The sequence below is a fragment of the Pan troglodytes genome, chromosome 16, assembly GCF_028858775.2.
Source record: "Pan troglodytes isolate AG18354 chromosome 16, NHGRI_mPanTro3-v2.0_pri, whole genome shotgun sequence".
Lineage (NCBI taxonomy): Eukaryota > Metazoa > Chordata > Mammalia > Primates > Hominidae > Pan > Pan troglodytes.
This window is the reverse complement of record NC_072414.2, coordinates 59,198,206-59,218,806: the sequence shown is the minus strand read 5'-3', so window position 1 is coordinate 59,218,806 and position 20,601 is coordinate 59,198,206. Positions and strand designations below refer to the sequence as shown.

Genomic DNA, 20,601 nt, shown 5'->3' with positions numbered 1-20,601 from the left:
GGAGTTTGAGACCAGTCTGGCCAACATGGTGAAACCTCATCTCTACAAAAAATACAAAAGTTAGCTAGGCGTGGTGGTGCATGACTGTAATCCCAGCTACTTGGGAGGCTGAGGCACAAGAATCACTTTAACTCAGAAGGCAGAGGCTGCAGTGAGCTGAGATCGCGCCACTGCACTCCAGCCTGGGCAACAGAGTGAGACTGCTCAAAAAAAAAAAAAAAAAAGAAAAAGAAAAGTGACTTTTCAAGTCAGAGAAAGAAGACAGGAAGGACTATGTTTAATATGGAGTCATCTATAGGGAAAGGTGAAAATAGTGGACGTTCCTTCTCATAACTCCTCTGTACTTGTTTCTAGTATGGTCTAGTATCTCGCAAAGGTCAGCAGTGCTGTGACCATCCTTCTTAAGATCTGAAAGAAATAATACAGCTTTTATAAGTACCTGATTGTCTGGGAGCATAATTTAGGTGCTGAGTGTATCTGGGCCATTTGAGTTTTCTTCTGCTGGCCTCAGATCTCTCTAGTCCATAATTTAGGCTCCGGTTTCAAGTGTTGATTCATTCATACAAAAAATATTTCTTAAGTACTTGCTCTGTGCAAAGTATTGGTCTGTGTGTTTGGGATATATCAGTGAACAAATTAAACAAAAATGTCTGTCCTTAGGAGCTTTCATTCTGGTGGGAGACTATAGTCAATAAACAATACAAGCAATTAGTATGTTATATAGTGTATTAGGAGATGATAAGTGATTTGGGAAAATAATAAAGCAGAGTTAGGGACGTTGAGATTGCTTTGTAGATTGCAATGTTAAATAAGGTGATTCAAGGTAGGTCTTCTTGAGATTTGAGCAAGGAGATGAGGTGTTTCACCATGTGGATATCTGGGAGAAGAACATACCAGGGACAGGGAACAGCTATAGCAAAGGCCCTAAGGTGAGAGCACGCCTGGTGCATTTGAAGGATATCAGGACGCTTGCTGGCTGAGCAGGAGAGGTCAGAGAGGTAACGAAGGGCTAGATTATTTGGGGCTTTGAAGGCCATCATAATAACTTTGACATTTACTCAGAGTAAACTAGGGGACTGTTGCAGGTTGTTGAATGGGAAAGTGACATGATCTGACAAAGTCTAAAAAGATCACTCTGGCTGCTCTGTGGAGAGCAGATGATGAGGGTGAAGAGCAACCAAGATCTCTTAGGGGCCTATTACAATATTCCAAATGAAAGAGAGTGATGGCTCAGATTGGGGCTGGGGCAATGAAAGGGGTAAGAAAAGGTCGAATTCCAGGTATATTGTGAGGTAGAGCCAGCATGGTTTCCTGATAGTTTAGATATGAGATATGAGAAAAAGAGATCAGTCAAGGAAGACAACAGGATTTGGGCCTGAACACTTGAAAGATTAGTTGCCATCAACTGAAATGAGGCAGCTACAAGATGAAGCTAACAGGGTCACCTATCAGTAGTTCAGTTTTGGACATGTTGAGTTTGACATGGCTACTGAGACCTCCAAGTGGCTGTTAGTCTTCCAAGTGGAGATAGCAGGTAGCCAGTTGGAGAGATTTTGGAGTTTGGGGAGAAAGGCATTTAAAACCTTGAGCCTTGATGAGATCACCAAGGGAATGAATGCAGTACTTAAAGAAGACCAAGGACTCAGCCCAGGGACATTGCAACATCAAGAGACAGAGAGAAGAGAAGGAACCAGTAAAGGAGACTGAGGAAGAAAGGTCAATGAGGTAGGAAAACCAAGATAGTGGAGTCTTATTCGGGAAGCAAAAGTGAAGAGTGTTTCAAGGTGGAAGGAGTGGTCAGCTATGCCAATGCTGCTCATAGGTCAAGTAGGATGAGAACAGAGAGTTGACCCTTGGATTTAGCATTAGTGACCTTGAAGAGCAGTTTCAGTGAAATAGGTTGAAAGAGAAAAATTGAAGATAGTGATTATAAAACACTCTTGAAAATTTTGCAGGAAAGGGGAGCAAAGAAATAGGTGAGAGCTGGAGAGAAAAATGTGGTGGAGATTTTTATTGTTTGAGATGAGAACAAGAGCAGCACGTTCATAAGCTGTTGGAAAAGTTCCAATAGAGGGTGAAAAATGGATGAAGTAGGAGAGAGAAGGGAGACTTGCCAGAGTGACGTCCTTGAGTAGGTAGAAGGGATGGGCTCCAGTGTACAAGTGGAGGGACTGGCTTTGCACAGGAGGAGGAAAATAAACCTAGAAAGACATGGGAAAGGGGGTTTGTGGATGCAAGTGTGGCTCAGTGGGGAGATGTGTCATGAGAATCTGTGGAAGTTTCTTCTGATTGCATAAATTTTCTCAGTGAAGTAGGAGGCCAGGATATCAGTTGAGAGGGCAGAAGGGAGGAGGTAGCGTTAGGATTTGAGGAGAGAGGAGAAAATGTGAAGCAGTCATTTAGGGGAGAGAGAAAGAGTAAATGAACCTAGAGATGTGAAGTATGATTTGCCAGGCAGCATTAAGGGACCCAACTTGAAATTTGGTATTATAAAACTAAAGTCAGGCAGCATGGGTGGAGGGGTGTTTGTGTGTGTGTGTGTGTGTGTGTGTGTGTGTGTGTGTGTGTGCGTGCGTGCATGTAGTAATCAGTTCTGCTTTTGCTAAGCAAATGTATCACAGCAAGAGAGAGGCAAGGGATTCAGTAGTATATATAAGAGATTAATTATAATGATTGACCATGGAATTCAAGCTAAAAAGAGGAGAGTGGAAGTCAGTTGGAGTGGGTCAGTAAAAAGATGGTAGTTTTGAGTCCTGGTGCAGTTGAAGGATAATTGGGTTAAGGTACTATATGAACAGAGAGGGACTTGGAAAAATAGGTGATGCATGAAGTTGAGATGATGGAGGGGTTGTAGTTATTGGTAATAATAAGGTCTGGGTATGACCCTGGGAGTACATGGCTGCAGTAATGTAGAGGACAACATCCATAAAATGGAGGAATTCAATAAACTGAGACTCAGATTGCTGGAATGGTTGTCTATATATTGAACTTGCTAAAAATTAAGACACTTGCCTTCAAATAGTTTGTGTGAGAATATCAGTAGGCTCCTATATTCAGAGATTTTAGGAATGATTTAATCTAGTGATTCTCAACTGAGACCCGGGGGGTATGGAAATACATATCACATGCTATACAAGCCCTCTGAAGACGTTGATTGCCTGGCTCCCATTGAGAATCACTTAACTATTAAGTGCTATTGCTAAGTGGTTGGTAGATGTGCCCTCAACTGCACTGGGTAGAAACTGTTAGGAACTTTTGAGCTAGTCTATTCATCCAGTACAGGAATGGCTTCTATAGCATCCTTGCCAGGATCATCCACCCTTTTTGGCGGAATGCTTTAAATAACAGCACCTTGTGAAGCAGTCCTAGAAGCAATTAATTGCATAGAGAAATCCAAGAACTGTTTTGTTCATTCTTAGCAGATAGAATATATTTTTATGCTGGTAGCTTAAGCACTTAAACAAGGAAAGGATATGTATTTTACTTTGTGTCATAATGCTGAGAACAGTGGTGAAAATTTTATCTGTCAATGATGTATTTTCCCTTGCTTCTACCTTGTTACTAGCTTTCATTTTGATGACTCTTTTTCCTAGTCTCCCTAGGAGGTGAAGAAAGTTCCAACAGAATTGGGAAAGATTTAGCTTAGGGAGACTGAAATGACCAAGGGGATGGGAAGAATGGGAATTGTCTAATATAATAAATAAGTGTGGACAAACCAGAGCTGAGAAGAGATTTAACTGGAATCTGTATTACAGGGTATGTATAAGGCAGATATGGACCTGATTTCCCAAATTCCAGATTGCTATAACTCAGAGACATTCCCTAAATCTTAAAATGGTTTTACCATTTACAAATAAAATGAAGGCCTTACTGAACAGAGCAGGCAGTAATCTATGGAGTACTTTATATTAAGAGATGATCTAGGCAAAAAGTAGATATGATTCAAAAAGCCTACAGTGAATTCTCATTAATGACAGTTGTACCTAATTCAAGTTGAGAAGTACTTGGCCTAAACTTTTGAGTCTGTTATTTTGAAAAGCAATCATGTTTTTCTTCCCAGTATTTATCTATACAATATTTTTACTAGGTCCTCTACTAGTTAGGTTCACCCAGATTACATGTTCTTGTGTTTTATGAAACTTAATAAGGAGCATTATTTTGTTTGGCATGATAGTGTATGTGATTAGCCTGATGAAAGCATTTAGAACATAGAATCTCCATGCATGCATCTGGTTTGGCTTCTTCCTTTTACAGGTGGGGAAAAACAGGACCCAAAGAGGAAGGGTAACATTCTCATATTCACACAGTGAGTTTGTAGCCAACGTGAGACCACATGATAGGTCTCCTGATTAAGACTGTTATATGTTTTTCCATGACAGTGTGTTGGTTTATATTACTGGGCAGTTGGAGAAATGAGCACAGAGTGTTAATTTACCTAAATTGCATGGGAAATCACTGGCCAAGCCAGATGAGTTCATTGGCTACAGAACTCCCTTAGCCTAGGTGCTCTCTGACGTGAGTAAGATTTTAATGAGACTGTGTGGAAATGATGATGATAGCTGAGATTTTGGGCTTTTTGGCTTATTTCTTTTAAATAGATCTTTTTAAATAATTTAGATCATCTGGAATGATGGAGATGCTTTATCCCACGGTCTTTGCACTTAACAAAGTACAGCTAAGGATAGATAGTTAATTTAAAACTCATGCATTCCTTATAAATGAAAGATAATTTATATTTATTTTTAATTATTTTCCTTGGAGTCACAACAGGTTATTATTCTCTTCGGTTTGAATTTTAATTCTTATTTGTAAGAATAGTAGGTGCTGTTAATGTCTTTTTGTTACTTAATATCAGATTTAAGGCAAACAGGTTAAATTACAGTACTATAACTATAGTATAGGCAAATTATTATTCTAGAAAGAGATTTGTAAATTTTCCTGATAGATATAACTTCTATATTAACTTAGAACTTAGTTTTATATCCTTGGCTCCACCAGTGTCTTGTTTCATTAAGCCAAAGTGTGCATTAAAAAAAATTTTTATTTTTATTTTAGAATTGGGGGTACATGTACAGGAAGTCTAATTATTCCATTGCCCAATAGATCGTTTTTCAATCCTTGCCCCCCTCCCTCCCACTTTGAAGTCTCAGTGTCTACTGTTCCAATCTTTTTGTCCATGCGCATTCAGTGTTTAGCTCCCACTTGTGAGAACATATCGTGTTTGGTTTTCTGTTCCTGCCTTAATTCACTTAGGATAATGGCCTCCAGCTGCACCCATGCTGCTGTAAAGGACATGATTTTGTTCTTTTTTATGGCTGTGTAGTATTCCATGGTGTACATGTACCATGTTTTCTTTGTCTAATCCACCGTTGATAGGCACCTGGGTTGATTCCCCATCTTTGCTACTGTGAATGGTGCAAAGCATGCAGAAGAAACAGGGACATTATTGCTCCAAAGGGGTGAACATTAATTCTTGAGGGGCAAAAAATCTTTACTCTTTTTATCTATAAGGCACAAATAAATGTGCAATACATAAACACATATACAGTGTATCTGTAGTATTAATATTTCAGTGGGAAGGTGTGTCAAAATTAGGGGGAAAATGTCTTAAAAGGTTCCTGGTGGGGCGGCTGTACTGAAAACGGTTGAGAAACACTGAGCTGAAGGATCTGGTTGCATGTGCTAAGCTCTACCCTAGAGGAAATTCCCAGATACCATTGGATTCATTGTGATGGTCAAACTTTTAGGGAAGTCACAGTTTCCACTATGCATTAAAGGTACGACTTCTCATGGGCCAGGAAATGAAGTGGTTAGGACTGCCTTTACATTTGGGTGGCGCTTTTTAGATATCTCCAGTCATAGAAATTTTCCTTGTCTATACCGTCTTTTCTTAAATTTCCTTAACCTCAAAGTTTGGCTGTAGCTCAAGGAAAGGGATGTAGATAAAATCTCAGCTGCTTAGTTGAGTTACCCACAGTCCTATCAGAGTCTGGTTTGTGGCTGTGGAAATCATCCATTTGGATGTGTCATTTATAATTTGATAATGTCCCTTTATTGTCATCATGAAAGGAGAAACTGGGTCAATGCTTTTTGCCAAATGTGACAAATTTTGAAAGTTGATTGCTCCTGCCACACCTCCTCTTTGGTCTCCAGTGAGATTGTCTTCTCTTTCAATTTGTCTGGTACATCAAATAACCTAATTGCAAGCCTAGATGATCTAGGCATCATACTCAGGACTGTGCCTTAAATTGAGAGGCACTGGGTAAGTAAGAGTTGGTTTTAAGGGCAAGGAAAAGAAGATGGTAAGTAGAAGCCTGATGAGTTGTTTTTTGTTTGTTTGTTTGTTTGTTTGTTTCAGGCTAGGTTGTCACTGTTTCACATGAGAAGGTAGTATTATGTACAGTGACCTTGTTTAAAGTGTCAGTTTAATGTTACCACTAAGGCCCTGCCCCAGCTTTATCACCTGAGCACTAACAAGTGCTGTGTGGAGTTCAGTCCATGCTGGTAACTCTTGAGTATTCAGTGGGTCTTTTAACAATTACCACCATGGAGGAGAGAGCAAGGAAGAGAAATGCTGTGATCTTTTACTGTTTTTAATTAGTGAAAGAGGGATTAGATTAAACAAATGTTACAGAGTTGTGACTTTGATCCCCCAGTGGTAAGCAATAATTGTAGAGACTGGATTTCAAAAGCCCTGAGAGTTTATTTTCAATCTATCTATTATAGTTTAATCCCCAGTAATGCAGATGGAGGAGGATTAGTGGAATTTTAATAGTAGAAACAACAATTCTTTCTGTTGTAGTTTTCTGTTTTCCCATTATAAATGTAAAGAATTGATCATTTATTAACATGTATCCCCCTGAATTTACTTGTAACAAGATTCCATGGCAGAAATCTCAGATTCCAATTCAAGGAATCATTTGCACCTGCTGTACAGAGCAGTGGCTAAGAAATGTGTACCTGCTGGGTGTGGTGGCTCACACCTGTAATTCCAGCATGTTGGGAGGCCAAGGCGGGTGGATCACGAGGTCAGGAGTTCGAGACCAGCCTGGCCAACATGGTGAAACCCCATCTCTACTAAAAATACAAAAATTAGCTGGGCGTGATGGTGGGCACCTGTAGTCCCAGCTACTCAGGAGGCTGAGGCAAGAGAATTGCTTGAACCCGGGAGGCGGAGGTTGCAGTGAGCCAAGATCACAGCACTGCACTCCAGCCTGGTGACAGAGCGAGACTCCATTTCAAAGAAATAAAAAAAGAAATGTGTACCTAAACACAAGGTCTATCTGTGATACTTGGGCTGCTCTCCTGAGAGAGCAGATGGCTAATGCCTTAAATAAAATTGTTTTTCTAAACTAAATGATGATTAAATACAAATTTGACTCTAATGTTACAGAAAATAAAACAATATCAAATTTGTTAGAGGAGAATCGTTAATGAAGACAGTTCTAATCAGGTCTGTCTTTACCCGTGTTCTCTTGGGAAATGGCTTCATGTTTCTGGACCCCAGTTTCCTAACCTCTAGGATGGGTAGAACTCTAGGATAATGTAGAATTATATTAACATTACTTTCTATGAAATTGAGTTCCTTGAGTCAGACTTACTTGCTTCTCTTTTTAACCCAGGACCTAATATTGTAGAGCCAAAAAAATGGATACTCTGACAGTTGTCTAAATGTGAATGTTGTGGTCAAAAATTAAATAAATATGTGTTGATCTCTATCTGTGTGTGTGGGTGTATGTGTGTATAGAAGGCATAATTTGATGGAGGAGATTGTCTTGTAAGAGAAAAAGGGGAAGAGAAAAAAAATAAGGAATAAGAGTATGAGAAAAATGATGAGACTTTGTTTTAAAAGTTCACCCTTAAAATTAACTGTAAGCAAATGAATCATGGGAAATCTCTTCAAATTAGTTACCCTGGAGGCACTGCTCTTCTGCCATCTTGCCATCTTGAAAAAACTTTTTTAGTACTTTCTTTGGAATTATTTTTAGACCTGGGTATGAACCACTTAAGTCATCTTTATTTTTTTTTTTTCATGGTAAAGTCTTGTACTGGTTCTGAACGATTTTTGATTTGATTCTGAACATTCCTTTTAGAATTTTCAAGAGTGTGCTTAAGGTTCTGGAGATAGGACTTTACAATGGAACTATTATTGGAATCAGAATAAAGCTTTCCTTTACAACATCGGAGAGGATAGCACTCACTCTGATGTTTAGTTCAGTTTATTAAGAATTTGTGTGTATGTGTGCATAGGGAAAAAAAAAAAAACAACAACTAGGAAGACAAAATACCAGAGTATTGATTCGTATCTTTGGTGATTTAATTTTCTTCTTGTTTTTTTTTTTTTTTTTTTTTCAAGAGTGAGTCTTGCTCTGTCACCCAGGCTGGAGTACAGTGGCATGATCTTGGCTCACTGCAACCTCCACCTCCCGGGTTCAAGCAGTTCTCCTGCGTCAGCCTCCCCAGTAGCTGGGACTACAGGCACATGCCACCATGCCCAGCTAATTTTTGTATTTTTAGTAGAGACGGGGTTTTACCACGTTGGCCACGCTGGTTTCGAGCTCTTGGCCTCGTGATCCGTGATCCTCCTGCCTCGGCCTCCCAAAGTGCTGGGATTACAGGTGTGAGCCACCGCGCCTGGCCTAATTTTCTTCTTTATACTTTTCTCTTTTTTCCAAATTTTCTACAATGAATATATTATTTATAATCAGGAAAAAGAAAAAAATGGTATTATTATTTTCTGGTCATGTTCATTATATGTTCAAATATTAGTAGAAACCATTCTTGATATGTGAGCGGGTGTCCCAGGTGTCAAGGGAGAGCAGATTCACTTTCCTGAATCTAAAGCCAGGTGGTAGAACCAGGTACGGTGCTTAGGCCTGTTTCTTTAATAAGTACTATTTTTAATAATGGATTTCAAAGTTTGCCCTTTTCAAGCAGTTTAGTGAAAAAGAATAAATTGATTCTCGTAATTATTTTATGATTTCAAAAAACATTTTATTTCAGTTTGCCAAGAAGTGGATTGTAATATCAAAGTGTAAGTTTATTTCTCTGATGCTAGTGAAATCATTTCCTTCTTAAAAGAATTTTTTATTCAAACAGTGTGGTTTGATTTAAGAATATCATTCAAAAATAGGTACAACTTCTCTATGCAAATTGAAGTATCTTAGTTTTAGTAAGTTTGGTCATGCTTATTACTCAGATGGAAAAGAACATATTTATAATAAAGGAAAAACATTTTGTGCAGGGAAGGGAATGTAAAGAAAACTTTAAATATGGAAAAAACTGCTTAAGATGATGCCAAATAATTGCTACATTAAGGAAATAAAAACTGAAATATGAACACAGAACATATCTAGGAGGTCTGTTAGGCATGTTGGGGGGTGTGGTCATGGAAATTCTTAATATTTGAGTCGTATATAAAAATGTAAAATAAAAACTTATTTACATAGCTAATGCTTGCAGCCTCTGCCTGACAGTTCTATTAGACATTCAGCGGATATTTCAGCATCTCTCCTGTATACTTAGCACTATGCTGGAGGCTGTGCGGTGTAGAAGAACCATTAGCGATTGTCCATGTCTGCAAGGAGTTTATAGTATAGTTGAGGATGGCATTTTGACTCAAGATGAGTATTAATACTAGCATGTTCTCTGAAGGGCCACTTGAATAGTAAGGACAACAAGGACAAATGGCACACAGGCAGAGGTAATTAGGGGCTGAAATCATCTAGAGAAGTTTCTCAGAATATGAGGGAGGATATTTTCACTGCCGACAAGAGAGAATGATTGAGTCTTTTTAATGCTTTTTTTCCTTTTTTTTTCATTGAAAATCTTTGTTATAGTACTTACTTAAAAGTAAGGACTGCCGGGCGCCGTGGCTCACACCTGTAATCCCAGCACTTTGGGAGGCCAAGGCGGGCAGATCACGAGGTCAGGAGATTGAGACCATCCTGGCTAACACGGTGAAACCCCATCTCCACTAAAAATACAAAAAATTAGCCAGGCGCAGTGGCGGACGCCTGGAGTCCCAGCTACTCAGGAGGCTGAGGCAGGAGAACGGCCTGAACCCGGGAGGCGGAGCTTGCAGTGAGCCGAGATCGCGCCACTGCACTCCAGCCTGGGTGACAGAGCGAGACTCCGTCTCAAAAAAAAAAAGTAAGGACTTAAAAACCTGAGGATTTTAGTCAGAATTTTCCTGTTCTAATTAGACCTATGTCAGTGGTTCTCAATTGGAAGTGATTTTGCCCCCCAGGGGACATTTGGCAGTCTTATAGGCATCTGGTGGATAGAGGCAGGGGATGCACAGGACACCCCTCTTTCCCACCTACCCACACACCAAAGAATTCTCCAGCTGGAAATGTCAATAATACTGAGATTCAAAACCCCTGGTCTACATGTGCTTGAGGAACAGTGAAGAGATAATGGAGCCTAGCCACCTGTCTACCATTTGTTTTATGTGACCAATGCCTCAAGGAGTTATAGGGCTGGGCTGTGAACAGTTAGTAAGTGGCATATGATTAATTATTCAGTCCTGAGTTATTCAGCGTACTTCAGTGAAAATCACAGTCTAAACCAGGGACTTAATAAAGGATTACTGACAAAAGAGAACTATATACGAATGAAACATCATCTTTTTGTACTTGACCCAAGTTTGTGTCATATCCAGTAAGCCAGTAGTCTTGTGCATCAAAACATTGTCCATGTCTCAACTCTTTACATGTTATCAAGACCTCTGGCCTTAATGGAAAGAGTATAGACTTTAGAATCAGAGAGTCCTAGATTTCAAGTTCTGGTTCCAGCTATGTGACTTTGGATAAGTTACCTAATCTCTCTCAGTTATAGTTTGTTCTGTAAAAGAGAATAATAAAATAAATCTTCTGTAAAAGAGGATAATACAAGAAAGAAGATATATGTTTATTTCTATTGTGTGTAGAAGGCATACTTTGATTGTTGTGAGGATTAAAGAAACATTGTAAGTACCTAAAATATTACCTTGCACATATTTAGCACTTAGTAAATGTTATCTATTACTAACCCTTAGGAAAATTTTGCAAGGTAAATATTGTTATACCCACTGCGTAAATGTAGAAACTGAGGTACAGAGAAGGCATAGCTTGTATAAAACCACACAGTAAATAGTAGAAGTAGGATTCATATCCATGCCTTATTTCCAAATTCATATGCTTGTCATATTGCCTGGTAAATAATGGAGAAGGGAAAAAATCAGAAAAATTAAAAGGAAAAAAATACTTTTTAAAAAGCAACTTTTCCCCTTCACCCATACTGAAATTTCCCCCTTTGCCTAGGTTTTGAATTCTCTAAATGTTTCATGTAAGTCAAAATTGCTATGAGAGATGCATTTTATGCTTCTAAAGTTAAGTGTGCCCTTAGATTTGTAAAGAGGTGGCAAATAATTTCATATATTTCAAGTTTTTTTAACTTCTTATTGTTAAAAAAAATCATCCCAAGGCTTAAGAATTTCCAATTTAAAATCTTTATTCTAGAGGCTATAGTTTTGTTTCTGACACTTTCTGGAAGAATCTATGCTAATGACCAGCACCGCCAGATTTTTTCATGATATTTTCATTTTTATCCATGCATCCACTGGTGTCAACTTACTAGACTACTAAAACTGAGTCAGATGTTTTTAGGACCACAGTTTAACATACTAATTGTGCCTTCCAGAATAATTTATTTTACATCACTTAACAGCTGCCCCTTTCTGCATCCCTGAAGTTCCATAAGAATCAGCTGAGGAGGTGAATTTTATTTATTCTTTCCTAGTCTAGAGTTTTGTGGCATCAATAAAACCGTAGATGCTAGAGCCAGTTTCAGCAACTACTTGCTAAAGGCATAAATCCTTCTTAATAGGGATGACATTTCCATGCCCTGAATCCTGGGGAGAAAAATCTAGCAAGCAAGAAAAGATTTATGTAATTCTTTTCTATGAGAAGAATAGTTGTACAGTGAGTGCATGTGGATGGAATTTTAATAAACATTGAACCAGGCAGAACAGAATTTTTTTAAAAGCCATAGGTATATAAAATATCATCTAAGTTTTTTGAGCAATGTTAATATGCGAGCAGTCTACGTTGGGTAAACAAAAATGAATTGTTTTTCTCGTTGTGTCAATTTGTATGTTTCTAAGTTCCTTAAAATATAAGCAGCGGAACATAATGAACTCTCTTGTTAGTTGACTAAATTCTTCATTGTTTATAATATGAGCAAAAGTCCTTCTGGCTTATTATAATTAGCCTGAAACCTGATTGTAAACTCTTAGTCAATTGTGAACCTGATTAATTTGTCTAAGGTCATACAGGTAGGCAGAGCCAGGAATGAAAGACAAGTTTTCTGACCACTAGTTCAGTTTTCTTCCTACTATTTTGACTTTTTCATAATTTTATCCATTCTAATTGGGGCATTAATTTTTTTTTCAAAGTTTTAATTGTGATACACAGCATTAAATTATTAAATTTCAAAAAATCTCTTCGAATAGGTAAATAATACATGAACATGTAACAAAAATTAAAGGTTTACAGTATACAGTGATGAGTCTAGCTCCTACTCCTAACTCCCGTCCCTCCCAGTTCTCTTTGCAGGCAGCCACTGTAAAGAATTAGGCATTTCGGCCGGGTGCGGTAGCTCACGCCTATAATCCCTGCACTTTGGAAGGCCAAGGCGGGCGGATCACGAGGTCAGGAGATCGAGACCATCCTGGCTAACACGGTGAAACCCCGTCTCCAATAAAAATACAAAAAAAAATTAGTCGGGCGTGGTGGCGGGCGCCTGTAGTCCCAGCTACTCGGGAGGCTGAGGCAGGAGAATGGTGTGAACCCAGGAGGCGGAGCTTGCAGTGAGCCGAGATCGCGCCACTGCACTCCAGCCTGGGCAAAAGAGTGAGACTCCGTCTCAAAAAAAAAAAAAAAGAATTAGGCATTTCAAATAGACTGCTTTGGTTTCATAACATGCATAAACTGACATTGTATTGCATTATTCTTTGAGTTGCACTCTGGCCTGCCAAGTTTAGGGGATGCCTAACAGAGGAAAAATATAAGCTGTGGAATTAGAATATGGAGAGATTTATGAACTGAATTTGAAAATTACCCAAGGTCCAAGTTATTTCCAGTAATAGAAGTGAGGGCTCTCTTGCAGAAGTAGTTTATTACTCAGATATTGCCTTTTGTACAAATAGCTTAAAGTATATTATAAGAGCACTCATGTATCTTAATGACAGGTAAAATCCGTGTCTGAGTATTACATAACTACGTACAGCTACTTTAAAATCAATAACACATTGGCCAAAAGAAAGAACCATGCTGATGTTTGAATAAACATACTTAGGCTCTGAAACTGTCATCGTAGGACACTGCATGGATCTGCTTCTCTCGGGCCTCTGAGCCTCCATGTCCTACCCTGCTGAAACTTTGGTCCCCTGTCTTTGGATTGGGCACCCAGGCCTTTGGATGAGGAGATAAGGGGGGCTCCAGGAGTACACATGAACCTCTGACCATGCTGCCGCTGTTGAGGTTGTACAGAATGAAAAGCAGTAGGGCAGCAGCAGCCTCTTAGTTTTGCCCAGACCAAGGTAGCCTTTAATGCAGAGGTACTGGGTTGATAGCTACATATGACTGCCTCCATGGCGAGAGTCAGGCTCCAGAAATCTGCAGGCTACAGCCTAGCAGGCCACATTTGAGGCTTCATCCCAGTTTAAAAGGCAGATCTTCCCAAGTGAAGGGAAGAAGGAAGGACACTGCGAAGTTTCTCTCTTTTGATATCTCTGTATGACCAGGTATCTGGCAGGGGAAAGGGTATAGGGAATTTATAGGTAGTTTAGAGAAAGAGAGATGCGAGTAGGTCAGGGAAGAGATAGAGAGGAAAGGCAAGGTGGGAGAAAGTTGTCATTTTGAGAGAGAAAGTCTTTGACTTCTGTACTGTTACTCTTGGGTTACAGTCTCATGTTCTACTCTAAGGCAGTGTTTTTCGAACTACTGTGTTCATAAGACCCTCCTGGAGCACTTGCTAAAAGTTGAGATTCCATGATCTCTGTCCTAAAGATGCTGACTCAGCGAATCTCAGATAGCGTCCTTGAATACTAGGATAGTTTTAATAAAGTGTTTCAGGTCATTCTGGGGAACACTGCTGGATCAAGGCTGGCCCTTATACTTTGAACAGTGCTAGATGTTTTGCTCCAGATTTGTCCTCCGTTGTAAATACAAACAGCATACTGGGAGTCTTAACTGTAGATGCTTCATTCATGTCTGAATTAGAGTTTTTTTCTTTTCTTTTTTTTTTTTGAGACGGAGTCTCGCACTGTTGCCTAGCCTGGAGTGCAGTGGTGTGATCTCAGATCACTGCAACCTCTGCCTCCTGGGTTCAAGCGATTCTCCTGCCTCAGCCTCCCGAGTAGCTGAGATTACAGGCGCCCACCACCATGCCTGGCTAATTTTTTGTAATTTTAGTAGAGACAAGGCTTCACCATGTTGATCAGGCTGGTCTTGAACTCCTGACCTTGTGATCCGCCGGCCTCGGCCTCCCAAAGTGCTGGGATTACAGGAGTGAGCCACCGCTTCCAGCCCTAGAACTTTTTTCAAAAAGCATTCATATTCCTTTTCACCTGAGTGCCTTCACCTGATATGAATGCCTTGGTGTTGGTTTTTTAAATGTTTTTGATTATTTAAAACAATGGAATATTAGTTCATAGTGGCTATGAAAGCATTAGTGCTGTTAATCTTTGCAAATAGAACCACTGGCCTTTTGTTTGTCATAATGGCCCTGCTATTATTTTCCACCTGGACTAATAGTCTGTGATTTTTTTTTTAAATGTACTTAAAAAAAATGTATTCAGGGCCAGGGGTGTGGCTCAGGCCTGTAATCCTGGCAGTTTGGGAGGCTGATTCAGGAGATGGCTTGAGGCCAGGAGTTCAAGACCAGCCTGCGCAACATAGTGAGACCCTGTCTCTACAAAAAACAAGAAATAATTTTTTAAAAAAATAGCCAGGCACAGTGGCAGGCACCTGTATTCCCACCTACTCAGGAGGCTGAGGAAGGAGGATCACTTGAGCCCAGGACTTCAAGGTTGCACTGAGCTGTGATTGTGCCACTGCACTCTAGCCTGGGCTACAGAGTGAGACCCTGTCTCAAAAATATATATATATGTAGTTAGAACTTTGGTAACAAATAAGTAGCCTTTGTTTCATCATCATAGCCATTTGAACAGTTTAAAATGTAAATGACAAATTTCAGTAAGTGTATTTTTCCTTTTCAGATAGGAACCAAGGCTTTAGCCTTCTCAACTCATTGACTGGAACAAACCATAGCATTGGGTCAGCAGACCCCTGTCACCCAGAGGTAAAGGTTTTTCTTGGATCTTTTTTCCCTCTTTGGCTTTAATTTCTCCTTGTCATTATGAATCTTGACACATTCACCATTGTTTTCCTTTCCATTTAAAAGGTGACAGAGAATGTTAAAAATAGATGAAAGGAAGGTCTAAAACAGCCCTTGCTAAAGCAGTAAGCCCTTTCAAGATGTTTACAGCTTTGGTTTTATTTTTACTAGGATGCTTTCTAAAATATGCTAGGATTTCCCTGAGGCATTAATTTGCCTTCAGATCTTTAAATAGAAAATAAAATTCATGGTGCTTTTTTAGTACTTCCTGTGTAAAAGACCTTGGCAAATCTGAGGCAAGGTCCCTGTCCTCAATGAGCTTGTAGTCCAGTTTCAACCCTGCATCCTTAAGAACTTTGTTCCAGGTTTACCTTGGTCAGCAGCTGGAGCCAAGAGCAAATTATACAGTGCCACATTGTCTTTCCAGGGATCTTTTTCAACAGCCTCTGAGCTATTTGTGTTACGATTGTGTTACATTTTCACATTTTGAATATAACATGGATCTTAAATGAGACAAACAAAAAACATGTTTTAGTAGTCTAAAGCAAAATCAACGCTTTCTAGTTCTTCCTTGGGGGAAAGTACTTCTGGGTTAGTTAAGTTTTAGCCTTTTATTTTTTTAATGTGATCTTGCTCTTCTTTCTTTGCCTCCAGTTCCTATTACTCTTTTCTCAAGCCAACCAAGGACTGAAAGTGTGAGCTTTTTTGGATTTAGTTCTGAAATAGTCTACGATTAAATTGTTGCTTATGTGTATTTTCCTCAACAGCAACCCCATTTGCCAGCAGCAGATAGTACTGAATCCCTCTCTGATCATCGGGGTGGTGCATCTAACACAACAGATGCCCAGGTTGATAGCATTGTGGGTAAGTTCCTCCTTTGGCTGCCAAGAGAGAGCTTTGTGCAACTTGGAATAGGTATCTGGGCAGAAATCGTTGAGGGGGAAATTGACTTTAAACACAGAGAAGGGAAAAAAATTGGTAGTATACCACACATGAATGTGAGCCTTGCCAGTGGCTATCAGAAAAAGGAAGAAGAATAAATACATAACAAATATGTGGGTACCATTTTCTCTTTAATTCTCCTAGCAGGATCTTGATTCAGATAATCTTAGCCAAGGCAGACCGAACCAGGTGGCGAAACAGCTAGCTCTGTATCACGTAGTTTTTTCATAATATTTAACAGAAGTCAGAATCGATGGTGACAAGAATAATACAACTTTATATTTATAAGCCCTTCCACATGCTTTTAAAGTTCTTTTATATCCCCTTTCTCATTTGGTAATGAAGTTTTGCAGAGAAGTTTAATAACTTGTCCAAGGACATCTAGCAAGAAGGGCCTGGAGCTGAAGCTGGAATCCAGTATGCTGTCCAAAAGCCAGAAAACCAAGGAGCTTACTTGACAATAACTATAAATCTTCTTTCGCTGGGGAACTACTGATATTCCTACTTTATCTTTATGCTACAGAGGGCTCATGTGCAGTAATAAATTTTTAAAACTCTTTTTTCTTATGAGATAATTCATGTAGAAAACTCAAGTGATTGGTTATAGAAACATATGAAGAAGAAAAAATTATGTATAATTTTTTTTCTCTCCAGTTTATTCATCCTTAGCCTCTCAATTGAATCCTTCCCATTGGCTTTTAAACCTGCCAGAGTCTCTGCCATTAAAACAAACTAGTAATCACACTGAAGTGGGTGGGGACTTCAAGCACTAACCTAAGTAACTTTAGAAAACAGTAATTGGACTAGATACCGTAAGGCTAAAAACAAAAATAACTGAACACAGATACTGAACTCTACTTAGTAAATTTGTTTCTTATAGGAGCATGGCTCAGCAATTCTGAAATTTTATATATAGATATTTTATACACCACACATATACTGACATATAGAAAATAAAAAATATAGATAGTGAGAGTTAGGTTTCTCACTGCCAGAGGAAAAAGGTTACAAATAAGGAAAAGGGAAGGCCAAGATGTACCGTTTGGTACTGGATTGGAATCTAATGTATCAGTATGAACTCATGGCTTTAAAAATATACTTACAGTTAAGAAAATAAATACAGATGTGTGTGTATATGCGTGTATTAGTATACACACATATATTTCCTAGTTCTGTCCACTGAGAGGCCTAGAAGCAACAATACCACCATAGCAGTGGACACACTTAGCACTCAGATCTTGCTTTCTTTTTGTGTGTGTGTGTGTGTTGTTGTGTTTTTGTTTTTGTTTTTGTTTGAGATGGAGTTTCGCTCTTGTTGCCCAGGGTGGAGTGCAGTGGCACGATCTCGGCTCACCGCAATCTCGCTTCCTGGGTTCAAGCGATTCTCCTGCCTCAGCCTCCTGAGTGGCTGGGATTACAGGCATGTGCCACCACGCCCAGCTAATTTTGTTTTGTTTTGTTTTTTAGTAGAGACGAGGTTTCTGCGTGTTGGTCAGGCTGGTCTCAAACTCCCGACCTCAGGTGATCCACCTGCCTCGACCTCCCAAAGTGCTTGGATTACAGGCGTGAGCCACTGCGCCTGGCCAGATCTTGCTTTCTAAATACCATTCTCCAATAAAAGGAACTAGGGCTCCTTGGAGAAGTGGTTGATTCCAGGACTTGGGCAAGAAAAATACAGGATGACCCTGGAGCATCTCATGGTACCAGAAATTAAGAAAATTCTCAAAAAAGAATGGGGACATGTTGAAAAGGCATAGGGACCAACCTGAAAGAGCTTCCAGTGGCTAAATCTGGAACAATTTGACCAGCAAAGTAGATTAATATAGTATTGGGTTATAACCCATAGAGTAAGCTAAGTATCCATGAGTTCATACTAATATAAATAAATAATTGAATAAACAAATGAGAAAGAAAGGACAGCATCTCCTTCCAGAAGAATCCCAAGTAATAAATATAGAAGGAATGAGGAAAATAGAAAGCCATCATTAGGCACAAAACACAGTAATAGTTCTTGGTAGCATAGGTGAAAGTTTGAGGAGAAGTAGTATATCTGCATAGTCTAAAAGTATCTCTCTCAAGATGTTTATTTATTACAAAGGGGAAAATAGTAACTTTACACTGGAGAAACTCATCAGATGCCAGCCACTTTAATTATGTAATGAAGGTTAACATCACTGGTAATAAGACATATTGACATAATAGCCCTCCTGATAGGATGCAGTGAGAAGGTAATCTCACCAAAAATGCGTAACTGCAATTTAATAATAAGAAAACAATCTGACAAACCCAATTAAGGGACATTATACAAAATAACTGACATACAAGTGTTAAAGTCGTGAAAGACTGAGGAACTGTCACAAATTGGAGAAGACTAAGGAGACTTGACAACTAAATTCCATGTAGGATCTTGGAACAGAAAAAGGATATTAGTGGAAAAACCGATGAAGTCTATGGCATGGTTAATGGCATTATACCAATATTAACTTCTTGATTTTTATAATTGTACCATGGTCATAAACGATGTTAACACTAGGGGAAAGTGGATGAAGAGCATATAGGAACTCTGTGTACTATTTTTGCAAGTTTTTTTTAAAGACTAAATTAAGAAAAAGATTTAAGGCAAAACCAAATCAACAAAAACCAAACACTTCCACATCTTCCTCCTTATCTCTTTACTAAACTTGTTTCCATTCCTCACCTCCCATTTGCTCCTCACCTCACTCATGTCTGTCTTTTGCCCCTGGTATGCCACTACAACAGCTCTGTGCAAAGGCCAACAATGACCTCCATGCCGCTAAATGGGGTAGATATTTTCCAGTCCTCATCTTGACCTCGTGGCAGCATTCAGTGTTACAGATCAATTCCTCTTTGAAACATTTTCTTCCCATGCCTCACCCAACACGATGTCGCCTGGTTTTCTTCCTACTTCTCTGATTATTCCTTCTCTTTCTTTGGTAGATACCCTTCCTTACCCAGCCTTTAAATATTGTCATTCTTCATTGCTGCATTTAAACTCTTCCAAATCTATATTTAGGCATGGAGTGATTCTGTCTACATTAACAGCTCAATTACTATGTATACACAGATAAATCACAAACTTTTATCTTCAGCCCTATATACCAACTTCCTACATGACATGTCCATTGAACGAAAGCAAATATATTAACCAAGATGCATTTTTAACACCAAATTGTCTATATGGCATTGTGATAGATGCAAATAATTATAAGTCATCATCCTATCTTCATGGAGCTTAGTCTAAAAATATAGAGATAGGACCTATAATGTAATGGTTAAGGTCATAGTCATTGGAGTCCTGTACAGCTGGGTTCAAATCATGGCTTTATCGCTAGTAATGGCCTTACCTTGAGTAAATTAACCTCTGTTGGCATTAGTTTCCTCTTCTGTAAAATAACGGTGATAAATCTTTCCTCATAGGGCTGTTGCAAAGATGCAGTGGAACCATGTAAATTAAAGCATTCAGTGGTGCAGATCCAAAGCAAATTCTCTCTTATGGTAGTAGTATTTATTAAAGTAGTGGTGGAGAAATGTTAGAATACAAGGTAATATATGCAAGTGCTAAGACAGTTCTGGAAACAATAAGTGTAGAAAGAATTCTAAGGAAGGAGACCTGTGAAAGTGGGATGGGCAGGGAAGACATTCTAAACATAGTGGGCCTGGAGTGGAGAAGGAGTTAAAATTCTGATTAAAAACAAACTTTAATAAAGAAGCAGTGTGCCAAGGTAGAAACAGTAAAAGATTTGTAGTAAGAAAATATGAATTTAAATCAGCTCTACCTCTGAATAGCTATAATTTTAGATGAGTTCATTTTTAGATACAGGTTTTTTTTTATATCATTTCTGTTATTCTCAGATAATGTTATCTGTTCTAATCACCTTTTATAGTGGTTGTCGGTAATAGATGTGAAAATATTTGTTGTACAGTAAAATATGGCATAAACTTTAGTCATTATTGGTGAATCAGTGTACCTTAGTGGAGTGAGTATGCTTTCAGAGTTGGAAACACCTGCGTCTGAATCAACTTACTAGCTGTCACCTCGGCAAGTCACTTCAACTCTGAGATGTGGTTTTCTTATCTTTAAAATGGAAATAGTACTCCTTACCTCATGACAATGTTGTGAGGATAAAATAGTTACTCTTCATTTGTGAGGGCCCACTAGCAGCCAAGCAGGGTGAGGCACCATGAGCTGTAAAGCTGGTATACACTGGGCCTTCGATCATTGGTGACTTCATCAAGGTTAGCATTTGCCTTAGGATT

The 20,601-nt window shown here is 39.0% G+C and overlaps 1 protein-coding gene across 6 annotated transcripts in view; it reads left to right on the top strand.

The window, feature by feature from the left end:
• The window catches only part of AAGAB (alpha and gamma adaptin binding protein), a 57,625-nt gene that overhangs the window by 34,482 nt on the left and 2,542 nt on the right, over positions 1-20,601 (top strand). For all 6 annotated transcript variants that reach the window (XM_063795212.1, XM_009429418.5, XM_001174780.7 and 3 more), the window contains exons 6-7: positions 15,263-15,345; positions 16,149-16,245. In XM_063795212.1, coding sequence (XP_063651282.1) covers positions 15,263-15,345; positions 16,149-16,245 — 180 coding nt within the window. The remainder of the gene's footprint in view (positions 1-15,262; positions 15,346-16,148; positions 16,246-20,601) is intronic.